Consider the following 27,717-nt stretch of genomic DNA (forward strand, 5'->3'; position numbering starts at 1 on the left):
TACTCACCTTTTCCTCCTCTACTCTGACTGCAACAGTTCAATATAGTTAGTGGAGTGATTATTATTAATGTATTATTATGACTATCCACTGACGATAATCATACGTGAATGAGCTCAGCTCCTGTACTAATCTGCATAAAGTGAGAAACACAGCTGATTCTCCCGAAGGAAGTCACCCCAAAGATAGTGGTAACAAGAGTGCACACTTAACTCTACTAGCATTTTAGACTAACTAGCGAGCAGCAGCTTAGTAGCAGCGTTTTTTTTTACAGCTGGGATGTGACTTTTGATCGGAAAACACAAAAGGTAAAAGACGTGCGCAGAGATCAACTGCGGAAAAAATATAAAGGTAGTACCTACTGCTAGTTAGGTCACAGGGAAAACGCGAACTGGATTTTCAGAGATGTGGGCGTTCTTTATTTGAACAAGTGGATTGGACAGCGAAGCACTGAAGGGACTCTCTACCTTACTCTATGGGGAAATTGACAGATTTATGATGATCATATTTAAGTTAATAATAACAGGTTATATGATTATCAGTGTTGTCACTAACGCATTAGTGAGTAACGCATACTGATTACTTTTTTCAGTAATGAGTAATCAAACGCGTTCATTTTTCTAAACCAGTAATCTGATTAAAGTTCGATTCCTTAGTGTCTGTGCGTTACTATTTTGTTATTGCCGCATAATGGTTGTAGAATGAAGAATATTGTAGTCATGTCTCAAAAGCATTTTGAATAGAAAATGCTCCAAACGTCCCCGGTATGTGTTTCCATGGTAACCGTTCTAACGGCTTCCTGTTTTGGTCTCGAGTCGCACGCGCTAATTGTTTTGGGAGTCGAGACTGAGAAAGGCGCGGCCCAGGCTGCCAGTGCGGTTGCACATTTGCGCCGTGTGTTGAGATGTGCGAGGGAATGTTGATCTGTGTACATCCACGAATAAATGTGAGTACTTTTCCTTCATTCTCGAGGGTATCAGCGATAGTTTGGACCCCCTTAATGTGCGGCCGTTCCGTAGCTTTTGTTTCAACGACTGGCAAGAATTTTTTACATATTTGTTTTGCACTTTTATGCCGTGAGGTGACGTGTTCGTTTTGCATCTTTGGGATTTGTTGTCAGTCCGATTGAGTGTAAAGTGCTCAGTTGCCGCCACGTTTTGTGGCCAAATTGACCGCGTGTGTGTACGGCGTACTTCCGGATTGTGCACGCGCATCCGCTCCCGCCCTCATCTTTGTGTTTATTGGACTGTGCAATTCATAAATGCGTAGTTCATTATTATGCAGTCAATTTGAATTGTTTTACATTGGCATTGATATGTTGATAACCCTAAACCTGAAATTCTGAATTTTTGAGATTAGGCTTAATCTTCGAGTTAGCGTCGGTTTAATTCGTTGGTTGGAGTTGATTTCAACAAATCCATGCAGTTGGTCAGTTATTTGTTAGTTTCAGGGCTCCTAAGCTAGCACGAATCAATGGTGGCTGAAATCAACTCATCGACTAATTAAACCTCCGCGAACTCAAAGATTAAGTCTTATATCAAAAATTCTGATCTCCCACTTTAAATTCAATTATCAGTAAATCAAATCCTTGCGATGACATTTTCCTGCTGTCATTCTTAAAGTGAGAAAAAGTAACTAATAGATTACTTTAAAAATAACTGAGTTACTTTGAAAATGAAGTAATCAGTAAAGTAACTAGATTACTTTTTTGAGGCATAATCAGTAATTAAATTACTTTTTCAAGTAATCCGTGACAACACTGAAGATTATTGATTTCAATTAATATTCCGGCAACTTCATAGTGAAAATGGTAGCAATTTTTGTAACATTATTTTTTTCATTTAAATAAAACACCAAATTATTTAGGGAGGCTTAAGAAAATTTTTAAATTTAAATTTATAATTTAATTTAAAATTTTAAAACACCCCAAACGATGCCACATTTTGAGAAGAAACCTACGCCCTTGATATCCTGTAGCTAGCTGTCAACATAGGGGCAGCGAGTTTCGGACTTCTTTGTTTTCGAAACCTCCTGTAAATGAAGCAAGCACTTCACGGAAACTTCCCTTCATGACTTGACACGCACTTTGAAGGCTCGGGCGCACCTCATTACAGCATTACTAATGAAGGGTTAAGGCAAGTACACAAGAACTGGTATTATCCGAGTTGGATAGATTTGACTCCCCTCCCCTGAATGCAACACACACAAGGTGCGGTGTGGCGTCGACGAGTTGCGGCAAGTCTTCACTCGCACGCTTTGGAAAAGACGTTGGGACAAGGCGGGCTGGGTATGTCTTCTCTTTCACTGAAAGGAAAGGCACGAGTCGCTAGTTCCAAAGTTTGCCCACAGGTTCCTCCTTTGGTCAGGTAGCCTTTTGTCATGCGTGATTACGATCATGTGCTTGAATATTCCTTTCCTTTTCGTCTACTGTTTAGAGAGACAAGGTTTCGTTAGCAGTTACACAACTTCCTGTTGACTTCAGAAGGGTGACTCACCCCACTGGCACTTCCCCGTGCATTTCCTTGATAGCAGTTTATTTTTTGAATGAAATACTTGGTTGAACACAAGGGCGTAGGTTTGGTTTTGGTTTCAATATTGGTAGGGACGATATAACAGCACAACCTGCGTAAACGTTTCACCAGGGCTACATTTCTCACTAATAAGAGCCTTATGTAGGCATGCAAACTTGCCACTTTTCAGTGAAATTTCGCCGTTTTCAAATCAAAATGGGTCATTGTTCTGAATCACATAGATCCGAGGAGAAAAAAAATGGGGCGGGGTGTCTGTCAACGAGCGAGTGAAACCGTTAACTTCATAACCGTAGTCCATGCTCAAAACTACACTCTAGTCAAGGGGTCCCCATCTGCTGGGCCGTGGACCGGTTCCGGTGCGCATTTGCTACCGGGCCGGACAGAAATAATCATTTAATAACGACCGCATTCTGGCCGAATTAATCCTGTGCCCCTGCATAACACACCAATATCCCTGTCTACTCTAGATATAATACTACGGGATGGATTAGAATGTCGTCATAGAAATCCATTGATTGGACTGCTAGCAGTACATCTTTTTTGTGTATATAATGTATCTGTGTGCGCTTGTCCACGATAATAACGTATTACTAGGCTGCGGGCGCAGCACATTTGTTCCCGGAAATAATTAGCCCCCACACGAGCAAAGATGACGTCTTTGGAGATTTTTTTACGGCAAAAAGGGCACCTGACGAGCCTACAACCTCGAAGACCCACGAATGACGAAGGAGTGGATTCGTGACCCGTTTGTGAATAACCGAGTTATTCGGGCATGTCTGTGCAACAGGAGGATGAACTTGTAGATATTGCAAATGACGGCGACCTTATGAAACGTACATTTGAGACAACAACTCTACCGAGGTTCTGGATTTAAGTCATTCAGGAATATCCTGACATCGCTACGAGAGCATTGAAACCTTGCTGCAATTTCCAACATCGTATCTTTAAGTGGGCTTCTTAATTAATGCTTAATGACAAGGCGAAGTCGTTAATGGTGAGAGCGGTGTGCAGCTAACATGGCAGGATGTATCTGTGGAGAACTTTTCCACAAGTCCTTCCATGATCAAACGTAATTTAATATTCTTTTCTTTCAAGAAAGTTTGCGTAGTGTTTACTTTGGAATCGCTGCATTTGCGCATTTTGTGGCTATGTTTAACGTTACGCGCATGCGCAGAACTACATAGTTGCAATTTTTGATGGTTTGCAAAATTTGTCAGAACACCGGTCCATGAAAAAAAGACCCAAATAACACCGGTCCGTGGTGCAAAAAAGGTTGGGGACCCCTGCTCTAGTCCGATGACCGAGACCTATCACCGCGCCTCTCTTCTCGAGACAACAAATGACTGACAATTTTGAGAGACGGGAGTACAGCTGTTCTCTGCTTAATGCAAATGGGACATACCGTGCGTGTGTCCATGTTACTTTATCACCTTTTTCACCCCTAACCAGTTTGCATGCCTGTAATGAATGGATACTGTAGGCTATATGATAAATGCCAAATAAATCTGTATTGACTTATGCTAACTTTCACACTGCAAATTTACAGTATGTGTTAATCCGATGATGTTTCTTAAACCTAGTTGAATAATTTTCTTTGAGTTTTAAATTTAAAAAAGTCATTTTTCACCTAAATCAAGAAAAACAAAATGCTTTCAAATGTTTTGAACAATATCTATTTATGAATTAAGAACATTTCTGACAATTTTTTTTTTATTTTAAATAAGATTAATGTAGAAGCGTTTTGCTTAAAATGAGTCTGCTAAGCTTATTTTCAGCTACGGTAGCTATTTTTCTTATTTCAAGAAATCTGAGTAAAATTTACTTGAAGCACTAATTTCACTTGTTTCTAGTAGATTTACACTCATTCAAACGTTTCAAAAACTACAAAAGAAACATTTTGAAAACTCAAAATAAATCTGGATTTTATTAGCAAATTTATATATTTGAACACAAAATTTGTGTACTAACATACTAAGAAATACAAAATCGTTAATCATCTGTAACTATCCCGGAATGCAAAAAATAAACATTTGTCTTAATACCACTCAAAATTGTCTGTCTAAATAAATTAAATATGACAAAAAAAACTTCTTACTCCGGGAATAACAAAAATGAATAAAAATGGAGGCTTCCTTCAGGAAAACACGACTCCTAATGTCCACGAGCACAGCCAAACTCACAAAACAAAAAAAATGAAGGCTCCTTTGGGCTGCTTTAGGACCACGTAAGCAAAGTAAAAATGAAAACTGGGAAGAAGGTGGTAAACCTTGGTCCACTACATTTCTTAAAGTTGAGCAGAGTTCACTATATTTCTCACAGTTTAATTAACATTAACACCTACACCTACAGCAGAACACTGCTCCTGAAGCAGCTTCTTCCTACTCAGGTTGGCAAGTTCACACCGTTTAATGTAATGTTAATGCTAAACTCTGATGCAGGTCGGACTTTCAGTAGCAAAATTAGTGCTGCGTTTCCCAACTCTTCACTTTTGATGTCACTTATAGCGGCTGCTGGGCGAAAAAAAAACCTTCTAATTAGGCTAGGTTCATACTGTAATACCATTGGTGGTACTCCGATCGTGGCTCACACGGAAATGAGCGTTTAGTCAGCTGCGCGGCTTGCCCCTCCCAAGTCAATGCCGACCGAACTGGAGTACAGTATATAAAATTATAAAATGCGTAGGGGAAAATGAAACCACGAAAAGTGAGCTGCGTAGTACCCCCAGTCACAGAGGTGCGCGATCAGTTTTTTTCATTACATTTCCGCCTGTCAAAACTGCCTCCACTGTTAAGCACAAGCACTCCTGGTTGCGGCTTCCAGGAAATAAACGCAACGCCACATCATATGTTTCTATTTGTTATTTTCCTACTGGTGAGTGCACAACTGACATCCCAGGTAACGATGTCAGGCTTTTGTTGTTTTCTAAAGATTCATTTCAGTAACAACGCGGCGACTGCTCGTAAAAACCGAGCGTGCTCTTCCTTCACTCTACCTCCCGCTTGATGCTTTCAGATGCATTCACAAAAAAACAGTGATCACAAAATGCAGTTCCCGACTCCTGGTCTAGAAGGTGTAATCATTTTGAAATTTCCCGCCGTCGAGTAATGAGTTTCCGGATCATAGGTAAACCGCGCGGACGATTAAGTAACATATGAGGATGCTCCTTTCTACGCATGCGTAGTTTGCGCAAATGCAGGTGTACCTTGCAGAAGCGGCGGGGGGACCTGAAACGCACCTTAAACGTAAGTGTGGACAGGTATAAAAATAGTTGGCAAAATACCCTGGAGAAAATTATTAGTCCTAGTGTAGACGTAGCCTTAATGAAGGAGGAACAGACATTTCAGAGTCTGACTCCAATTTATTGCGTGTTTACTTGAATCATTCAAACAATTGTTCAGCCGTTTTGGGGGTTGTCTGACTTCCCCTTATTTGATGATCAAAGACTTGAGTCGACTAAGGGGAGTCCTGTTACACCTTTGTCTTCTTCAAAGTTTTAACATAACTGGGCTTACTTCTGTGACACCAGATGGTATATGTTAAAACTAACCAGAATGTGAATGCATTATTGCATTGACTAAAGACAAAAACCTACGTCATGCATACAAGTGAACATATAAATGTGAGTCCATAACACACAGTATAATAAGAATACTAATAAATCACATTTTGTATAAATATATGTACCAAGGAGAACACTTAAACTTAAAACATGTTGAATTGTGATGTGAAAACATTTTGGGCTGATGTTTGGATCTGGTCTATTTTGTGGATGTTTTTGAACAATCCAAATGTTCGCAAGCAATTTTTTTTTTTTAAAATCAGTGTACCTGTGGATACCATGAGAGTTCAAATGTTACGTTGCTGCCATTCTTCAGTGGATTTTGCACTAGCCAAGCCAAATGTTGTCTTTTTTTATGTTAATGGTTTATATTATCAAATGTTTTATCTAACTTGTCTGCCAACTTTTTCTTTTGATGAGGTCTTATACATGGAACCCGCGGTTTATTAAAAGTGTTAAAAAAAAGCATTGAATTTAGTTTTCCATCATTAAAGGTATTAAAAGTATTAAATTAGCTGTCGTAAGTCTGGAATTTTTTCACAGTGGTTTTAATTTTCAAGAACATCTCAGTGCAACCTAAATTACATCCGTGACGAAGTTTGTTTTTTTTTTATCCATGATGACGCGTAGAATTTATACGATGCACTGCACTACAAATCTAAACGCATCTCGTGCATTCGCGCCGTTAGCATCATTAGCTTCAACATCACAACAGCAGGCAATCGCACAGTACTGTGTGCTAACGCAAGGAACTGCTCAGATCTCATAGTTGTTATGTTCGACGAAAGCCTCAACAAGACAACCAAGTCCAAACAGTTGGACCTGCATGTCAGGTATTGGATTGGCGACCAAGTCGCATCCAGATGGGGTCGCAGTTTATGGGTCATGCGAAGGCAGTGGACCTGCTTAACATTTCAAAGTAAGTTGCCAATATCTCCAATTAAAATGTGTTGGATGCTATAATGTATTTCTGCACGGTTTGCCTTTCAAATGAATGTGAATTTTGCCGTTTTAACTCAAGAGTTAGCCATGTTCAATGGGGTATTGGCAGGTGTACTAGCCTTAGCATGGATAAACCGGAGTCGTAGATCCACCATCACCCTCAGATACACAACACGGTTGACACGGTCTATTATTGGAACGAGTGCGGGGTAACGTTGATCTGAATAACATGGCATGGTGATAGGCAAATTATAATGTAGTTGATAGTAAAACACCTCCTGGTATATTTAAATGTTTTTTTTGATTGAATAAGAGTATGGATTTTCTCTATCTGATTAAAAGAAATGTCTTCAATAGGTAACAAAGGATTAACATGTGGTTAGTATACTTCTTGTAATGCGATCAGAAAAACAAATTACCAAGGGAAATGGTCATGTGTGGCTTTTTTTTTTTGGTGGTAATTAATGGTAAACTACTGCCATTTAGTGGGTGTTTTTTAAACTTTCACTGCCAATTGCAAGATTTTCCCAAGCACTTTACAGTTAAGGTGGCCAACTTGGCCAATCACCTACCTACCGCCTTGACTAGGTCCCCTTAAAAGGGAAACCTGTTGTATTGCAAATGTAATTTCTGAAGTTGCTTTACAAAAATAGTGTAAAATCCATTTTATCCTGGGAAAAAAATTCTGAAAGACCTTATATTTAAATGGGTTTTAATTGTATCTTCAACAAATGTGCATTCCTTTGTCAAACACACTTAGTAATTGAGGTTAAGTTTGATGTTCAGTGCTTTATTTTTCTAATATGATTCAATATTATCTAAATAATGGGTGCGAGAAAAGTATTCATTTTCAGTTGAAATGGCATTAAAAAAGGTCTTAAAAGTCTTGGATTTAGATTTATCAATCCTGGGGGGACCCTGTTATACATTGTTTACTTATTTCTTGAGCATTCATGTTTGCAAAAACACATTTTTTAGCGGCGTGCAATGACGGGGGCCCCAGGGGTATCTTGCTTGGAGCCCTAAGAGACCCTAGAAATGCCACTGGTCACATTACTCAAATGGTTTACGAGCAGGGGTGAAAGTGAGCGGGAACGGTCAGGAAGATTCAGGGCAGGAACACTGTTCCGGAATGAAAATATGACGGCAACTCTCAAAACGCTATGTAAAAAAAGAAAAATACAAAGCTGCCACACATGCATTTCATCTCCAAGAAGAAAACAATCTACAAACATCAAATTTATATACACAAGTGTTAATAACAAGCATAATAAAGAGCTGTGTAGGGTAATCCGTTTCCACCGATATTTATTATTTATTTTATTCAACGGACGGCATGGAGGTTTCCCCAGCTGCTGCAGTTATCTATGTGTGAAGAATCCACGCAGCAAAGCAAAACGCCTGGACTCATTTATCCGTTCAGTTGGCTGACACACTGACATGTGATCACCAGAGATAGTTAGCTCTTTGTTTTATTTGCTCTGATGGGGAGGTTCAGAACATCTTAGCTGTCAATGTGCACTTTGGACTTATATTTGTTCATTTGTGTTAGGCTACCTATTCATTTCCTTATGATTTAAAAAAGTAAATGTTTGTGCAATCTTCAATTCCTTCCATTCCATTTCACTCTGCATAATACAAGTCATTTGTACGTATTTTTTCTGAATGTATGTTACTTGTATCTTTATTGTTAAAAAACACAAAAAAAAGTAAATGTTTACATTATCTTCAATTTCAATATACATCTTATGTTCTTAAGTAGTTAAAATTGAGATTTGGTATGTAGTATGTGAGGAAGTGAGGGAAAATAGAAATTAGGAGATGGAGGTTGGGGTTATAGCTGTTTTTGTTAACTTTTATTTTTCAAATCAATGAAAAAATTAACATTTTTAATGAAAATCAGTGTTTGTATGTGTTATAGAAATAACTGACCAAAAAAGTTTTCTTTGCATTTCAGTAGTTTTGACCCCCCCCCCCCCCCAAAAAAAAAACGTTTCTTTGCAATTCAGTAGTTTTTAGCCCCCCCAAATAAAGGAATAAATAAAAATTCTGGCTCCGTGGTGACCTTCACTTCGGGGAGTTCCGGCAAGAAATTCTAACCACTTTCACCCCTGCTTCCGAGCTCAAGTTAATAAAAGTTGTTGTCCGCAGATATCCGATAGACGGTCACTTCGCTCACGCGTTTACAAGAAGGAAGGATGGCTCTAGACAGCAAGCGGAAGGAGCTGCTGTTGGGAACGCTGAAGGAGCTTGGGGAGGACGAGTTCGAGGAATTCAAGTTCTTTTCGGACCTGCTTCAAAGCGTACAAGAAAACCCCAGCCGGGTGATCATTGCTAACGCACTGGTGAAGAAGCATGGCGTGAATACTCTGGAGGAGACCATCAAGATTCTGGAAAAGATTGGCAACAAGAACTTGGCCGAGATGCTGCGTGGCAATGTGCTGGAAATAAAAGGTTAGTCCCCAAAGTAGCTTCAGGGGTTCGAACGCCGGTGACTTAAAAACTGTGGAAGTCAACCGTGAGACGAGGAAAAATGGCTTGTCCTAAAATTCTGTTCTGGTTCGCATGAACCTCAGGTTGTACTGATTTAGTTGAGCCTCATTCTCAAATGCTCCCCCGGGTGTTCCTTCTACCCTGGCAGACAGTCGGAGCTTTATCAGTTTTGATCAAAGCCAAAGACATTTGGAAAGCCTGTTTGTCTTGTCAAGCAGCATGTAGAGCCCCTAAAAAACAATTTGTTTCACTTCTTAAGCTCATATTTCACAAAAGCAAAGTAGACTTTTAGCTGATGAACTTTGATGAAAAATGTTTCTTTCAAGTTGTAACATCTATGTCTCTGGTGGCTGTGTGCCCTGGGGTTGTTTGCAAGGTTGTTGTTTTTTGTCCATAACGGCTCACCGCTGCTTTCTCGCAGGCGCCGTCTTCTCCGTCCATGATGATGATCAGATTGCCAGATTGAAGGCGGACCTGCAAGACAACCTGCGGGATTTATACAGCTTTGTTCCCGAAGGCAACATCGAGCGCTGGCAGCAGCAGCCTCTGGACGACGTCTACACGGAGCTGGACGTCACCTACGGGGCCGACGTCAGGCCCGACGAGCGACACGAGGTCCTTCAGATGGAGACGCGTGCCGCCGCGGCCAAGAAGTCTATCCTGCCGTGCGACATCTTCAAAAGCCATGACGAGCAGCCGCGACGGATACGCACGCTGCTCACTGTCGGCTTCGCGGGAATAGGGAAAACCTTCCTGGTTCAAAAGTTTGTGTGTGACTGGGCCAGCGGAAATACCAACCAGGACGTGCACTTCATATTTCCCTTCACATTCCGTGAGTTGAACACCGACAAAGGGAAAAGTTTTACGCTTGCTGAGCTTATCCGTCGCTACGTCTGCGATAGCAGACACATAAGCGAGGAGACTCTGAACATTATATTAGACGACCTGCAGAAGTCCGGGAAACAGTACTATGAACGCAGCAGGATCAAGATCTTGTTTGTCTTGGACGGACTGGACGAGTGCAACTTTAAAATGGACTTGAAGAATCAGATGAAAGTAGACATGGATGTGAAAAAACCCTACCCGCTGGAGGTGCTCCTGGCGCACCTCATCAAGAGGAACCTGCTTCCTTGCTCCCGGGTTTGGATCACCACGCGGCCCGCGACGGCCCGTGATATCCCCTCCGAGCTCATTGACAGCAGAACAGAGGTGAGAGGATTCAGTGATTCCATGAGGCTGGAGTACTTCAGGAAAAAGTTCCCAAATGAGGAGCGTGTCATTGAGCACATCCGAAAAACTCGCACCATCTTCATCATGTGCCACCTGCCCATCTTCTGCTGGCTCACCGCCACAGTTCTTCAGGATCATTTGGACAAAGGGAACGAGGGAGCACTTCCCACAGAGAGAGAGCTTCCCACAACGCTGACAGACATATGCTCAGAGTATGCTTTTAACCAGCTGGACAAGTCCAAGGAGCGACAGACGACCGAGTACGCCGATTACGTGAAAGCGCTAGCAAAGCTGGCGTTTGACCACACCATGAGTAAGCAACAGATCTTCTACGAGAAAGACCTGGCGAAAAGCGGATTTGATTACAGCCAAGCCGCAAAACACTCCGGAATATTCACCGAGGTGTTTAAGGAGGTCCGTCCGCTCAGAAGAAACCAACAGGGCAAGATGTTTCAGTTCGTCCATCTGACCATCCAGGAGTATCTAGCCGCATTCCACGTGATGATTTGCCTCTTTCACGACAATAAGAACATACTGGCTGATTCAGAGCAGGCACCGGGACGTGTCTTCCAAGAAGAAGAAGAAAAATCAGAAGTATTAGAAGAAACAGAATCAGAAGAAGATACAGAAGATGAAGGTGATTGGAAAATCACTGAGGTTCACCGGTCAGCTCTTCAGAAAGCCTCAGAGAGTGAAGGACACCTGGACATGTTTGTCCGCTTCCTCCTTGGCCTTTCCTTGCCGTGCAACCAGGAAATAGTGGGGGAACTGCTGAAGGCTCCTCAGGACTGCAGGCAAAGCAAGTCAAAGACAGTCAAGTTGATCAAGGAGAGGATAAAACGGAGCACCCCAGAGAAGAACATCAACTTGTTCTACTGCTTAAACGAGCTGAAAGACAACTCTTTGCTGATGCAGTTTCAGAAGAAAAATACTTCAGACGATATTGACTTGGACAACATGCCAAATGACATGTGGTCAGCCTTTGCCTTCTTCTTACTTGCAGACGACAAAACCATGAAGAGCTTTTGCCTGAGGATTTACAACCCATCGCCTTTGGGGCTCCAGAAGCTGTTGGTGGTGGTCAAGGCGTCTGAAAAATCAGAGTGCGTGGTCTAAAGTCTTTATGAAGATGCAAAAGCACAATGGCAAATCCAAAAACAAGAGCAACAAGTCACAAACTATGATGACTCAACAAAAACAAAACTGCAAATCACAAAACGGGCGATGAAAAAAAAATCTAAAAACAATTGCGTAATACAGAACCCAACAACGAATCCAAGGTTAGTAATCCAGATTTAGGGTTCGTTTACTTAGCATTTATAATTTCTTAGTTAAGGGACACGTGGGTTGATTAAGGTCAAGTACCGTATCGGCCCGAATATAAGACGGCGCTGATTATAAGACGACCCCCTCTTTTTCAAGACTCAAGTTTGAAAAAAAGACTTTTTGAACACCAAATTAATTTTTATAGAGAAAATAATTACAGTCAGGGCCGGCGCTAGCTATCTTGGTGCCCTAGGCATAAATGTTTTGTGGTGCCCCCCCCCCCCCCCCCCCCCCCCGCGTTTTGGAGTGGGTTTTTTTTTTTTGGTTGTGCACACTAATAAACCGATCATAACCCGATTTCTGGAGTTACCAGATTATTCAAGTGGTCATGTAAAGAGCATGATCCGCTATCCTTTATCGAATAAACACCGCTATTTTACATCTCTGAGCATGTGTACAAATGGAAAAACGGATGTCACTACAGAGGCCTTAGGGACACCAAACTGATTCGCTTTCAGCCTATGGTTCTGCAGTTAGCGAGCTTGTGTAACGCAATCGCCACACTCGCATTTGAAGAGGTTCAGTGGGACAACTTCAAGCAAGCATGGGTTTTTGGTAGACATGGAGGAAGGCCTATGCTGAGACCAAGAGTTTTACGTCATGTACTTGGGAAAGAAATCGAACTATTGACTTAACATGTAAACCAGGTTTTTCCTATCACATCACTGAAGTGCACTTAAATGTGTCAAATCTCATTATTGTCATGACCTGGTTATTCCCAGTTATCAGATTATTGTGGTCATGTAAACGTAGCTGATAATAAATAAACGTTTAAAAAAAAAAAAAAAAAAAATCTTTTTTTTTACAAACTTAATTTTTTGGCCCTTCAGGCAGTTGGTGCCCTATGCGCAGTGCTTGTTATGCATATGCGGAGCGCCGTGTCTGATTACAGTACATCCGAAACCAAAATTATTATAAAAACATATTCGAGAGAAAAATGTTATTTTGCCTCATTCGAATCTTAATAACAGAACATTTTTGCAATCATATTCATAAATCAATGGCTTTTGGTTTTTGAAATGTGAATTAACCAATCTACTGTGATAAAACAACAAAAATTGCAGTAATTGCATTAATCATCAAAGTGAAGTCTAACTGTAACTGTAGTCTTGAAACAAATCTGAATAAGGAAAAACATTGCAATAAGATAATGCAAACTGGTTAAACTTGAGAGAAGCTGAGATCTGTCACGACAGAACATTACTCCTCAAGTTCAGCATTCGCTTCAGTGATATCTGACGCCATCTAGCGTCGTGAACGGGTATAAGTTCTGCACCGCGAATATAAGACGACCCCCACTTTTTCCAGTCTTATTTCAATGCAAAAAACGCCGTCTTATATTTGGGCCAATACGGTATTACTGTGCAAAAATAGAATTTATTGCTCATTTTTTGAACATCAAACGTGAACAAGTAGTAAATTCCAACATCTAAATAATGACAAATTGTCTGACATTGTGTAATGGTAAACCTTTGGCAATAATTACTTGCAGAGTAAATACCTACGTTGCAAAAAAATCCTTTAAAAGTAAGCCATTCCTAACATACGCTTATAATATTAATACACTACAAAAACACACCGCCTTAACACAGTTACATTCCCTTATTGTCAGCATAAATCCATTGGAAATTATCTGCAAGCACTTCAATTACATTTCACTCACTTAGATTTTTTGTAATAAGAAAAATAGCTACAGAAAATAAGATCAACAGCCTTATTTAAGCAATTAATTATTATATTTAACCCTAAAATAACTTATTTGTCAGAAATGTTCTTTATTCAAGAATAGGTATGGTTCAAAACATTATTTGAAAGCATTTTTTTCTTGATTTAGGTGAAAAATGCACAATTTTTTGGATGTATGGGCTTAATAAGAATAAATGGTAATGTTGACTTCAAGTTGCTACGGTCCGCGAACACGGAAAACAAGATTGGACCCAAGAGCAGACAACAACTGGTGGAATAGTACAAGGGTTTATTAATACATACAACCAAAAAACCCGCGATCGTGGAAAAAGGGAGAATAACAAAAGGAGTCCGTGACAAGAGGTGGACGGGGATCGAATAACACTTAACTAAGCGGTGGGCAGCGAGCCAATAAGATGACAAAAATAATCACACTCAATAACTGCACAAGGTAGAGGAATCACCAAACGAAAAAAAACAGCTGACGCATAAACTAGCAAATCTATGAGCCTCGAAAGTACAAGTGTCAAATGGCGAACAGCAAGCAAATATCTCGGCAACGTTGGCTTGGATCGCCGGCGTTATATACTAATGATGATTTGCTGGAATTAGCCGCAGGTGCGATGATGGGAACGCCCACGCCGCCGGCTCTGTAACACAACAAAATCTAACCAGCAGCAAGATGTGACACAAGTAAGTGGAGTAATCTGGCGCATTCATCTGTTAGCTAGTCTTTGACACTCAAAACAAGATGGAGAAAAAATTATTTGCCTAGATTTAAGAAAAATGATCTGATGAAGACGTCATAAATTTATAGCATAATGAATGCATCACTGATTGACTTCTTGAGAGTGTGGTTTGGTCCATGTTGAAATGATCATCTAACCACTGTGCCGTCACGATAACCATGCTTACTTGACGTCATGTGTCCAAATATCTGTGGTGAAACTGATGTGATCGGCATGTTTTTCACAAAGAATGGTTGTCGTATAAACTGCAATATTTTTTCATTCAGGGCTTTGGCTCTTCACTTAGGTAAAAAAAACGTCTCTCGCCCAACCGAGCCTAGTATCTCCTCCCGCCTGTGCTCTTCAATGAGTGGCGGGGGCGCTGCCCGAGACCGAGCCGTCAAAAGCGTCTCTCGATCGTTAAAAGCCCCGTAGCTTAGCTTAGTTTATGTTTGTTTACATTAGCTTTAGCCTTCATGTTCATTCCAAATATTTTTGTGACGCAGCTTTAAATGTCTGATCAGGTTTGTGGTGTTGAATGAGGACGCTTTCTTTCCGCCTCGTGGAACTTCTGCAGTGCATGTTTTGCAGGTGGCGAGCGCGCAGTTTGTTTCACACACGGAAAAAATCAACCCACGCTGGTGACATAGCAGTCATGACATCCAACTGCCTCAACCATGTCGTGTAACGCGTCACTCATGCAACGGGCTTCCGAGGGAGGAGGCGGCGGTGCAGAATTGGACAAAACTGCTTCGACTGCACACAATTGGAGGCCAAATACAGTCTCTAATAATCGAATTTCATTATCGGTTGAATTTTTAAAAATCTGTATTATCCGTGTGACGTCATAATTGCCATTATCGGTAACCGATATTATCGTGCATTTTTACTTTCAACCGTTTGTAACTGAACAGAATCTACAGAATACTACCAAAGCTGGATAGAAAGAAGAATTATTCCTGATCTTCAACTGCTTATCGCTGAAGAACGGAAAAGCCATCAAACACAATATTCTGTGGTGCTTGACAAATTGGCCAAAATGTGTCTTCTGAAAAAGGGCTGGGAGTGAATGAGTTAGGAAACCGGAAATGGTTGGGACTGGTGCCGAAGTTGACTGGCTGTTTGGACGAGAGGAAAAATTCATTTCGAGAGGCCTCTTTTCCCCGGGTCTCTTGCTTTCTTATGATTTGATGATGGTTTTGTGTGATTCATCGCGAGGATTTCATGCTGCTCATTGAGATGAACATTTTTCATTGCTGGCCAGCCCTAATTTCAATGTATCTTTTGCTCCAACGAAGTCATTGATATCTGTATGGCAGTCAAAAAATATTTACCTGAAGTTCATCCTGAAACACTGGCAAATTCAGAATCTTGAAGAATGTCAAATGCATCAAAATTCGAGTTAATTCCTAGTTTCAATCTTGAATTAAAAAAAAAAAAAAGGGACGATTCACTCATCAACAAATGAAGACTGCATCACAGCCAGCACGAGCTTTCCTGTTGCTCACATCCTCACTTGAAAATAGAATGCAAAATATCGATAAACGATTAGTTTTCAGATTTGCCATTGTGTTTTGTAATTTGCTGTTGTTTGTATTTGTCATCTTGAAATATATAATTATGATTCCAGACAGCATACTTATAGTAAGTCAGCAGGCGAAAGTTTGGCTCCCTCTCACGTCTTCCTCCTGCCTGTGTTCTCCAGTCTAAGCTCTTGTTACCTGGACAAAGACAGCTGTCACCTGCTGGTTTCCGTTCTCAGCTCTCCATCCAACCTGAGGCATCTGGACCTGAGCAAGAACGATCTCTCAGACGAGGGTGTTGAGATCCTCTCGAAAGGACTGATCAGCCCAAACTGCATCTTAGAATCCCTTTTGTAAGGAGCTCTTCCTTTTCATAATCTTCTGTGGTTCCGGTCGACCAATCAATAGAATCACTGCTGTTATTAGCAAAAACCGATTCACTCAATATGGTGATACGAAATAAACATCCTTGTTGACAACATTCAAAACACATAAAGACTGTCACAGCCAGCATATGAGCATTCCTGTTGGTGACATCATGACTAGGAAATAGAATCCATCATATCGATAAATCGATCAGGTTTTTCATTTGCCTTTTTTTTTTATTTGTCATCTTGAATTAAAATCTATTATTATTATTCAAGTTTTTTTTTCACTCACTCTCACGTGTTCCTCCTGCCTGTGTTCTCCAGTCTAAGATTGTGTCGCCTGGAAAAACGCAGCTGTCACCTGATGGCTTCTCTTCTCAGCTCTCCATCCAACCTGAGGCATCTGAATCTGAGCTGGAACGCTCTGTCGGATGAAGGGGTGGAGATCCTCTCAAAAGGACTGGCCAGTCCACACTGCAAATTAGAGTCCCTCACGTAAGGAGCTCCTCCTGTTCATTATCTTCTGTGGTTCCGGTCGACCAATCAATGGAATCACTGCTGTTATTAGCAAAAAGAACAATTCACTCAATGTAGTCGTACGAGACAAACGAATCCGAAACAAATGAAGACCTTCACAGACAGCGCATGAGCGTTCCTGTTGGTGAAATCATGACTAGAAAATAGAATCCATCATATCGATCGGGTTTTGTAATTTGCCTATTTTTTTAAATTTGTCATCTTGAACTAAATTGTATTTTTATTAGGGCTGTCAAACGATTAAAATCTTTAATCGAGTTAATCACAGCTTAAAAATGAATTAATCGTAATTAATCGCAATTCAAACCATCTCTAAAATATGCCATATTTTTCCTGTAAATTATTGTTGGAATGGAAAGATAAGACAAGACGGATGTATACATTCAACATACTGTACATAAGTACTGTATTAGTTTATTATAACAATAAATCCACAAGATGGCAATAACTTTCTTTCTGTTAAAGGGATCCATGGATAGAAAGTAATTCTTAAAATATAAATGTGAGTACAAGTTATAGTAATTTTGATAGTTTGTATATTGTGACTAAATATTGCCATCTAGTGTATTTGTTGAGCTAAACAAAATATTTGAATAGTTTGACCAAGTATTATTTTGCAGAGCTATTTTGATTGGGAATGCCAGTTCTCTTCGCATTGAGCGCTTTTCTTTTTGTGAACATGATTTATTTTATTTTTTTTTTTGAGAGAGAGAGATAGGAATATTATTTTTGTTGTGCTTTCACAAAAATGACACTGTAGCGACTTAACTGTTCTTAACTGCCCAAATGCATGATGGGAAGTTGTGCAACCATGACTGTCAGTGATGGCTGCAAATTGTATACTTTCTCCGCGTTGTGTACAATACAGTGTGTTAAGAAAAGATCATCTCTTGTCAATCTTCCCCACATCTGCCGCCACAGTAGATATATTTATGGTGGAAGAGATGCCAAAGTTTATACCAATAAACGGCACGGCGCCAATCAATGCCTGTATCCACTCCACTTGCTTGTCTCTGCCTCTTAGCTCTCAATGTACATAAAACGGCGCCATTGTAGTCTGTTCGCGGCAATGCGTGAGTGGGTCATTCCGCGCATGCGTTAAATATTTTAATGTGATTCATCCAAAAAATGAAATACCGCCCGTTAACGCGATAATTTTGACAGCCCTAATTATTATGATTAGTCAAAGCAGCGGATTTAAGTCAGCAGGCGTTATTTTTCACTCGCTCTCACGTGTTCCTCCTGCCTGTGTTCTCCAGTCTAAGTCACTGTCTGCTGGACAAAAGCAGCTGTCACCTGATGGCTTCCCTTCTCAGCTCTCCATCCAACCTGAGGCATCTGGACCTGGGCGGGAACAATCTGTCGTACGAAGGGGTCGCGATCCTCTCGAAAGGACTGGACAGTCCACACTGCAAATTAGAGTCCCTCAAGTAAGGAGCTCCTCCTGTTCATAATCTTCTGTGGTTCCGGTCGACCAATCAATAGAATCATTGCTGATTCACTCAATGTGGTGGTACGAAAGTAACATCCTTGTTGGCGACATTCAAAACAAATAAAGACTGTCAGAGCCAGCACATGAGCATTACTGTTCGTGACATCATGACTAGAAAATAGAATCCATCATAAGGATCGGGTTTTGTAATTTGCCTTTTTTTTTGTCATCTTAAATTAAAATGTATTATTATTGTTTAAGGCAGCGGACTAAAGTCAGCAGGGGTTATTTTTCACTCACTCTCACATGTTCCTCCTACCTGTGTTCTCCAGTCTGAATGAATGTCGCCTGGACAAAGGCAGCTGTCACCTGCTGGCTTCCGTTCTCAGCTCTCCATCCAACCTGAAGCATCTGGACCTGTCCCAGAATGATCTGTTGGACGAAGGGGTGGAGATCCTCTCGAAAGGACTGGCCAGCCCAAACTGCATCCTAGAAGAGCTCACGTAAGGAGCTGTTCCTGTTCATAATCTTCTGTGGTTCCGGTCAACCAATCAATAGAATCACTGCTCTTATTAGCAAAAAGAACTATTCACTCAGTGTAGTCGTACGAGACAAACGTCCTTGTTGACGACATCCAAAATAAATGAAGACTGTCACAGCCAGCACATGAGCGTTCCTGTTGGGGATTGAAAATAGAATACATCATATCGATAAAACCAAGGGCGTAGGTTTGGTCTCAATATTGGTTGGGATGATATAACAGCACAACCTGCATGAACACTTTTTGATGAGGGACGGGACATGATAAGACCAAGCCGACTGTGTGCACGGAGGTCAGGGCTACATTTCTCACTAATAAGAACCTAATTATTTGATAGGCTAAATGACAAACGCAAAATAAATCTGAATGGACTTTTACTAGTTTACTGCAAATTTACAGTATAACGCGTTAATCTGATCATTTTTCTTGAATCTAGTCGAATCATTTTCCTCATCTTGTTTTGAGTTTTAAAGGCTAGTTAACAGATTAACGTGTCAGATTCTTCCACTTACCTTTAGGACGTATTACCATTTGTTCTTATGAGGCCCAAAAATCATTCATTTTGAACAATATCTATTCTTGAATTAAGAACATTCCTGACAAAAAAACGTTCCTTTAAGACTAAATAAAGAAGCTTTTTGCTTAAAATAAGTCTGTTAAGCTTATTTTCAGCGAGCTATTTTTCTTATTTTAGGAAATCTAAGTAAATTTTACTTGAAGCACTGGCAGATATTTTCACTTATTTCTAGTAGATTTACACTGATTTAAACCTTTGTTTTCAAAAACTACGAAAGAAACATTTTGAAAACTTCCAGAATAAATGTCTGGATTTTATTAGGAAATTTATATTGAAATATTTGAACACAAATGTGTGTATTAACATACAAAGAAATAGAAAATTGTTAATTATCCCTTAGCTATCCAGTAATGCAAAAAAATAAACAAATGTCTTCATACCACTCAAAATTGTCTGTCTAAATAAACTAAATATATATTTTGAAAAAAATCTTAGTCAGGGAATAATAAAAGTGGAGCCTTCCTTCCGGAAAAGCATGACCACTTTTGTCCACAAGCACAGCCAAACTCAACAAAAAATGAAAGGTCCTTTGAGCTGCTTAAGACCACATAAGCAAAATAAAAACTGGGAAGAAGGGGGTAAACCTTGGTTCACTACATTTCTTACAGCTGAGCCGAGTTCACTATATTTCTCAGTTTAGTTAACGTTAGGATAGTAGAATACACATACAGGAGGACATTTCTCCAGAAGTATAGAGATAGATTTGTGTCCTTATTATTCCCAAAAAAAAAAAAAAGTTGCTTCAATCGAAATATATATTTTCAATCAAAAAAAAGAAAAAGAAAATGTGTTGAATGCAGAACATATTATATAATGCAGATAAGGTTGATTAAAAGTTGGTGGGGACAATTTAAGCATCCTGAAAAGTTGGTAGTGTTTTGTCCCTAGGCAAACCTACGCCCTATAATATAAATATATATATATATATTTTTTTTTTTCAGATTTGTCACAGGGTTTTGTGATGTGCTGTTTTTTTCATCTTGAAATATAATTTATTATGATTCAAGGCGGCATACTAAAGTCAGCAGGCGTTATTTTTTACTTGCTTCCACGTCTTCCTCCTGCCTTTGTTCTCCAGTCTATCTAGTTGTAACCTGGAAAAAGGCAGCTGTGACCCGCTGGCTTCCTTTCTCAGCTCTCCATCCAACCTGATGCTTCTGGACCTGAGCGGGAACAATCTGTCAGATGAAGGGGTGGAGATCCTCTCGAGAGGACTGGCCAGTCCAAACTGCATCTTAGAGTCCCTCAAGTAAGGATTTCCTCCTGTTTGTAATCTTCCAGGTTCTCTTCCTGATTTCGAGCAGTTATATCATTTGTTGCAGGCTGATATATTGCAAGATCACGGATAAAGGATGTGTTTTTTTGGCCGAGCCGCTCAAGTTAAACACCTCCCATCTTAAACAGCTGTACCTGTGGGGCAATCCAATAGGTGAAGAAGGAAAGAGGGTCTTATCGGATGTCGAAAAGGATCCCAGCAATCGCCTGAAGACTGTCGGGTAGGATCAAAACAATGTTGCTTGTCCGAGTGTTCGGGGTTTCCGCTCGAATTTTTTGAAGCTGTCGTGGTGGTGTGCTGCATGGGATTCAGACAGTGTGCCGCGGCGAAATTTTTTCGTATCATGACAAATAGGATTTTTTTCTTTTTTTAAAACAACATTTTTTTTCCAAGAAGAACCATTAGCAAGATCTATTTGCAAAGTTGCAAAGCTGATACACAGTGACCGCAAAATAATGTAATGTATAGAATAATTATCATTTATTGTGCTATCATCGGTTTTCGCTCTGCCAACAGACAAATATATGAATGGGATTCGATGATTTGTTCTATATATTTTACGAGCGATAATTCATACATGTGTCCAGTCCTATATCCAATGCGTGATATGTCTTTATTATAAAAGAGTACTCACTCTGGCCATTTCGAGCTTGGCTGCTCTGCTCCTTTGGTTAGCCTGGGGTGGTCTCATCAGAGCCAGTCATCGTCCTCTTTCTTGATATCTCGGGACATTTAGGTGGCTGCACGTATTTGGTGGCTGCTTTCATCAGCAATTTCTTAGCAAAACCTGATTTCATTTGTCTACAGTTCCAATAGCTTTCAGGTGTAAAATGCGCACCACACAAAACCGTGCCGGAGGCTGGGTCTGCAAAATTAGCCCTCTTAGCACGGACAAACTTTACTCATTGTCTGCGTAGTCCAGCTCTTTTTCTCGCGTTCGGGAACTCATGGGTACTACATTGCGACAAATGGCTATTTGTAGACCGCATAGCATGACAGGTTTGAACCATTTTAGCGATTTTTTGATAAAACACGAACGCAACTCTCTCGTCGCTAAACAACGATTGCACTTGCCTCGACCTTTCGTTTCCTTGTTATGACGTCTCCGCCCCAATCGGCTGTTTCCGGAATACTTTCGGAAATGTTCGTAATTTTCGATCTATTTTTGATAATTGCTCATGAATGCGATTAATTTTTTTTGTTAACTTTATTAATTGTTATCTTGACACATAACGGTTCTATTGATATCTCACAGCCCCTTAGTGTTTTAATACCCTTTAAGAAGAGGCTTCCTCCTGGGGTGACAGCCATGCACACCAATTTGACGTAGAGTGCAGCGTGTGGTCTGTGCACTAACAGGCTGACCCCCCACCTCTTCAATCTCTGCAGCAATGCTGAGAGCACTCCTGCGACGATCTTTCAAAGAAAGCATTTGATGTGACGCTCAGCACGTGCGCTCAGCTTTTTTGGACGACCAACCCGAGGCCTGTTCTGAGTGGACCCTTCTCTTTTAAAATCGCTGGATGATCTTAGCTACTGTGCTGCAGCTCAGTTTCAGGGGGTAGGCAATCTTCTTGTGGCCTTGGCCATCTTAATGTAGCGCAACAATACATCTTTTAAGATCCTCAGAGAGTGCCATGTGGGAACTTTCAGTGACCAATATCAGAGCGTGTGAGAGCTGCACTACAAGTTTGAACTTACACATGCTCCCTGTGCACACCTGGACCTAGTAACACTAATGAGTCACGTGACATTTTGGAGGGAAAATGACAAGCAGTACTCAATTTGGACATTTAGGATGTCAGGGAACGGACAAGCAGGTGGTGTTTGGACCCAAACGCAGGAAAAGGGATGCGAGGCAAAAAAGGCGGTGCAATAACGATTTAATGAAATCCAACAAAAACAAAGTGCAAAACAAAGGCTGTGATGATCCAAAGAAAGTACAGAGGCAAACAAAATACTATTACTAACAAAAGACTGGGTATCAAAAACTTACTGAGGAACACAAGGGCTTGGACGGCGAAAACTTAGAACAATCTCTGACGAACACATGGGCATTGACATTGACGCAACAAGGAGTGAAAAGAAACTGGGTGCTTTTTTACACACATGCAGACAAGGGCTAACGAGACAACGAGGAACAGCTGAGTAACACAGGAGGAGGATACACTAGGAGCAGAGACAACAGGTGAAATCAATGGGCAATCACAGGGACAAGTCACACGAGGAGAAAACCAACACAAAACCTAACATATGGATGTACATTCTAAGGGGTGCACTCATTTTGTTGCCAGGGGTTCAGATATTAATGGCTATATTTTGAGTTATTATGAGGGGGAAATGACTTAACTCTATTATATAAGCTGCACAAAGACTGCTTTTCATTGTGTCAAAGTGTCATTTTGTCAGTGTTGTCCCATGAAAATATATACTTCAATATCAGCAGAAATGCGAGGGGTGTACTCACTTTTGTGATACACTGTATAGGCGGGCTTGTGAAGAGCACCGGAGTAGGGTGGAAGTCTGGACACAATTGAGAACCACAGACAAGAGCGTGTGGCTGCCCGAGCACAGACACTCATCGGCCGGCAACCATGGTGTGCGACGAGCCGCAGGTCGTCGGCCGAGTGGCCTTCTTGGTGGACAGGGAGCATTGTCACCCACAAACTGCAAGCCGCCTCCTGATGAAAATGTGTGCCGTGATCCAACTATTTCACATAAATCTCATTTTCGTAGCGCAGGATTCAAAAAATTGAATAACTATATTCCACACACATCCTAGCGGTCCATTTCATTCAGGAGCGTAAAATACCACATGAAATATGAAATAAACATGCTTTTTTTGTCACGGGCACTTAAAGTTAAAACAATACAATTATGATGAATAAAAATAATAGTTGCACAAATCTCAATACTCACCTTAATTTATGTGGGACAGCCAGGGCTTGAACATTGCCAGTTCTGTCCATGTTGGGTCCCAGCCATATTGCCTGTGTTTGCTTTCAGTTCTCCTTCCCTGGACTTAGTGCGTCTTCCTGACCTGAGTTTCAAGCTGTGATATTGCACCATTCCGTTTTTGTACACGTTATCGCAACATTAAAATGCCATAGCCATTTGGTTATTTCTACTCCTCATTTCACTAGGGTGAGGCAAATGCGCTATTAGGACACGATGATTCGGGTCATTGACACGTCATAAAGAACTTCAACGTTATGTCCAAAATAAGGTTGTTTTCAAAGGCTTAAACACCAGAATTACATTTATTAAATTGAAATAGCTTTCTGTGGACCCCCCCGAATTAAAACCCCGCGGAGTCCGCGCGGACGTCAAGCGTAAGTTACAACAGGAGAGCCGATGTGATTTTCAAAATAAAGTGTTTAAAGGAACAATTTGTATTTGACGTGCTATTTCAGATGACTTATGGCAAATAGTGCGTAATCAATTAGCTATATATATTCATATAGACGTCTTGTTTAATTACTCAAATTATAAGTTAGACTATATGTTTAAATCTTAAAAAAAAAAAAAAACATTTGCAAGGCATGGCGGCGCGCCTCAGTCTTTTATGTGTAGGGGAAACCCTGATTCTTTGTGTCTTTCTTCAGGTTTGAATTGTGGCGCTAAGAACGTGTAATCCCTGACGTCATGAAAGGTGAGTCATTCCAAATGTTTGTGATGAGAAGACGTTGAGCCCATTTGTTCTCCTTCAGATTTAGTTCAGTCCTACGTACCGTCTGACGACCTCAAGAGCACCGGGTGTCGGCGCTACGGGCAAAAGCGGCCTTGCTCACCTAACTTGAGGAGGTTCACCCACTGGCATCGGGTGTTTTGCTGCTACTGGGAGGTGGAGTTCAAGGGAAAGGTCTACCATGCTGCCACCAAACTGTTGGCAGTTTTTTTCTGACATGAACTGAAATATGTTTGTCACGAGTAGACGTCCGATCCATTTGGACTGGGAGGGGCTGACCAAAAGGATGGGACTTTGAGCACCGTCAACGGTAGCCAATGAGTTCAATAAGTACCCTATGAAAGTTGAACTCATGTTTTTCACAAATTCAAAAAAAAGTCACACGAACACTTAAAATTGTTTTGCTCATTTTGACATCAATGTTTTAAACATGATCGTTTTTACTTCTTCATGTCAAATAAGAAGATCTAATGTGTTTTTGTACGAGAACAGCAGAACCCTAACCTGAAATAAAAGTTGAAAAATCACCAAGCATACCACAAAAACCTGAATAAATACACTGGAAATGTTTCACCCACTGAAAAAGAATTCCTAATGGTAAAGAAAAATAGGTACGAATCACAACAAGAAGGCAACTTTAAAGACGATAATGATGCTTTACAATTACCTGGAAAGACGTCCATGTTATTTTGATGACATTTATGAACAGTATAATGGCCAAACAGAAAAAAAAAAGAGTATGAGAATAAAGTCTTAATATCATAATCACAATCAAAACGCTACTCTCATGACATGAGTTTAAATAGCAATGATCAGTAATTCCTCAGTACGTGAGTATTCTTTTTACCAAATCCTTTTTTTTCTTCTAAATTTGTACTTGATTAAATCTTTACAGAAGACTACTTTTACTGAAGCAGTATTATTTGGAAGTAACGTTACTCGCGTCCAATTTTTGGCCACCTACTTTTTATAAAGTCAGGAATGACTATCGTAGGCCAAATTAGCAGAGTAAGAGTAGCATTTTTTTCTTCGACTCAAAGAAAAGTCAAATGGATGGCGTGGTAAAATTACTCCTACAAGTACATTTTTCTTCAAAAGTTAGTCGAAAAGTAAATGTAACGGAATTCGTTTGACGCATCCCAACCCACCTCTCGCCCTGAGAGAAGGAGAACTCTGATGTCGCCGGACCAGCCCCACCTCCTCTGGCGTCCTGAAAGGATGAAGGAAAATAGAAAACTTGTGGACATCCATTCAAATGTTTCAATCATTTGGACGTCAATGGCAGCCAATGAGGTAATAGAGACATTATTGTAGTTGTAAAATTGGCTAGCAACCTCCAGCTTCCTTTTTTAAACATGTCACCTTTTGAAAACAATATAGGCCTTCTTGGCGAGACCACAAGGTGATTTATCACCATTCCAATATATTTCCATTACCATAATATATAAAAGTACATTACACTACTGAAGCTCAATTTATTATGATAATTATATTTATTAATTATAATAATTTAAAATGTTTTGATCAAAACAACAGAATACCAGAGGTGGGTACTGAAGCCAAAAATTGGACTTAAGATAGTTCTTAAGTAAAAGTAGTCATCCAATAAATTTACTCAAGTACAAGTAATGATGTATTTGCTGAATAGAATACTGAAGGGAATAGGGGTTGGGCTTCTTCACACCCCTTCTGGAGCTACAAATATGCATATGGCAGAAAACACTCAGGTGATTTGAAGTTCCGCTCTGAACCCCCCAATTTAGCCAACTTTCAAAATGATCCGATATGCATGTGTGATACATCAATGGAAAGCTTAAAATCTCAATTTTATGGGGGAAGAAAATTTTAACAGCCAAACCCTATCTGGAGGTGAGAGCACGCAAGAGCAGAATTACAGACGCCATGACTTTAACGAGATATTTTCGCACACTTACCTTGTTTCAATCCAGAAACTCCATGTTGCATGTATCACTGAGTGTCAAGACACAGCTGGGAATGGCCATAGCAGGTTTTTTGGGGGGATTTCATGGGTGAAACACAGTAATATAACGAGTCGCGATGCAGAAAGCGCAGACATCAAGGAGTGGTTGAGATTTTATATTATAGGCATATAGCGGGAAGGCTATGCAAAGAGGCCCCTGATACTGTCCAGCACATCACTGGAGGGTGTAAGATGCTGGCAGGCAAGGCATACATGGAACGACATAAACAGGTAGCAGGCATAGTGTACAGGAACATCTGTGCCGAGTACGGACTGGCGACCCCGGAGTCAAGGTGGGCGACACCTCAAAAGGTGCTTGAGAACAAACGAGCCAAGATCCTGTGGGACTTCCAGATCCAGACAGACAAACTGGTGATGGCTAACCAGCCTGACATAGTGGTGGTGGATAAACATCAAAAGACAGCAGTAGTGATAGATGTAGACATCCCGAGCGATGGCAACATCAGGAAAAAAGAACACGAAAAGCTGGAGAAATATCAACGGTTGAAGGAAGAGTTGGAGAAAATGTGGGGAGTGAAGGTAAGAGTGGTGCCAGTAGTGATCTGGACACTAGGGGCAGTAACCCCAGAGCTGGGTGCATGGCTCCAACAGATACCAGGAACAACGTCCGACGTCTCTGTTCAGAAGAGCGCAATCCTAGGGACAGCTAAGATCCTGCGCAGAACCCTCAAGCTCCCAGGCCTCTGGTAGAGGACCCGAGCTTGAAAGGAGAGACCATACCGCCCGGATGGGTGAGACGTTGCCTGGCACGGCCAGACTGTTCTCCCTGTGTTTTTCAAACACTGAGAGTATAGTCTGGGACCCAGCCCATTAACGGCCTCTCGGCCCAGTACAAAATCAATCGACAAATCAGATTTGTTTATTTGCGTGACGTGTCTTAACGAGCAACGTCACTCTTCCGCGTCGGAAGTCATCTCCACAGTCCACAACAACACAGATGGCGAACAGGAGGAGAGGAGAGCCGAGAATATGTTCCAATCCACGGTAAAATGAGTTTTAAATTACCAAAAACACATTGACACAAGTCACTGACAACAGTCTGTCTCGCGCTAGCCATGTTGAATAAACGCCGCTCTCCTAGTATGTTTACTTCCGCACGCAAGTCCCTCTTCCCGCCCGTCGCTGATTGGTCCACTCCGCTGTCTGTTTGCTGTAGCTTGCTCCGCCCTGGAAATTTTATCCGCTTAATGGTGGCCAGACTCAATAGCTGGAACAGCGATGAGTCTGGAGTACCAGGCTAGGCGAGACGACGATTTTATATCATAGAGCTTGAAAGGAGA

At 40.8% G+C, this 27,717-nt stretch overlaps 1 protein-coding gene across 1 annotated transcript in view; it reads left to right on the forward strand.

Moving 5' to 3' along the window:
• Window positions 1-6,799: 6,799 nt before the first annotated feature.
• The window catches only part of LOC130927716 (uncharacterized), a 54,769-nt gene continuing 33,851 nt past the window's right edge, over window positions 6,800-27,717 (forward strand). Inside the window, exons 1-11 of the mRNA XM_057853687.1 lie at window positions 6,800-7,007; window positions 9,182-9,484; window positions 9,945-11,856; window positions 16,199-16,369; window positions 16,709-16,879; window positions 18,181-18,351; window positions 18,686-18,856; window positions 20,550-20,720; window positions 20,794-20,967; window positions 23,235-23,362; window positions 24,458-24,632. Coding sequence (XP_057709670.1) covers window positions 9,229-9,484; window positions 9,945-11,856; window positions 16,199-16,369; window positions 16,709-16,879; window positions 18,181-18,351; window positions 18,686-18,856; window positions 20,550-20,720; window positions 20,794-20,967; window positions 23,235-23,362; window positions 24,458-24,632 — 3,500 coding nt within the window. The 5' untranslated portion in view covers window positions 6,800-7,007; window positions 9,182-9,228. The remainder of the gene's footprint in view (window positions 7,008-9,181; window positions 9,485-9,944; window positions 11,857-16,198; window positions 16,370-16,708; window positions 16,880-18,180; window positions 18,352-18,685; window positions 18,857-20,549; window positions 20,721-20,793; window positions 20,968-23,234; window positions 23,363-24,457; window positions 24,633-27,717) is intronic.

This window comes from Corythoichthys intestinalis, chromosome 1 (assembly GCF_030265065.1).
Source record: "Corythoichthys intestinalis isolate RoL2023-P3 chromosome 1, ASM3026506v1, whole genome shotgun sequence".
In the NCBI taxonomy this organism is placed as follows: Eukaryota; Metazoa; Chordata; class Actinopteri; order Syngnathiformes; family Syngnathidae; genus Corythoichthys; species Corythoichthys intestinalis.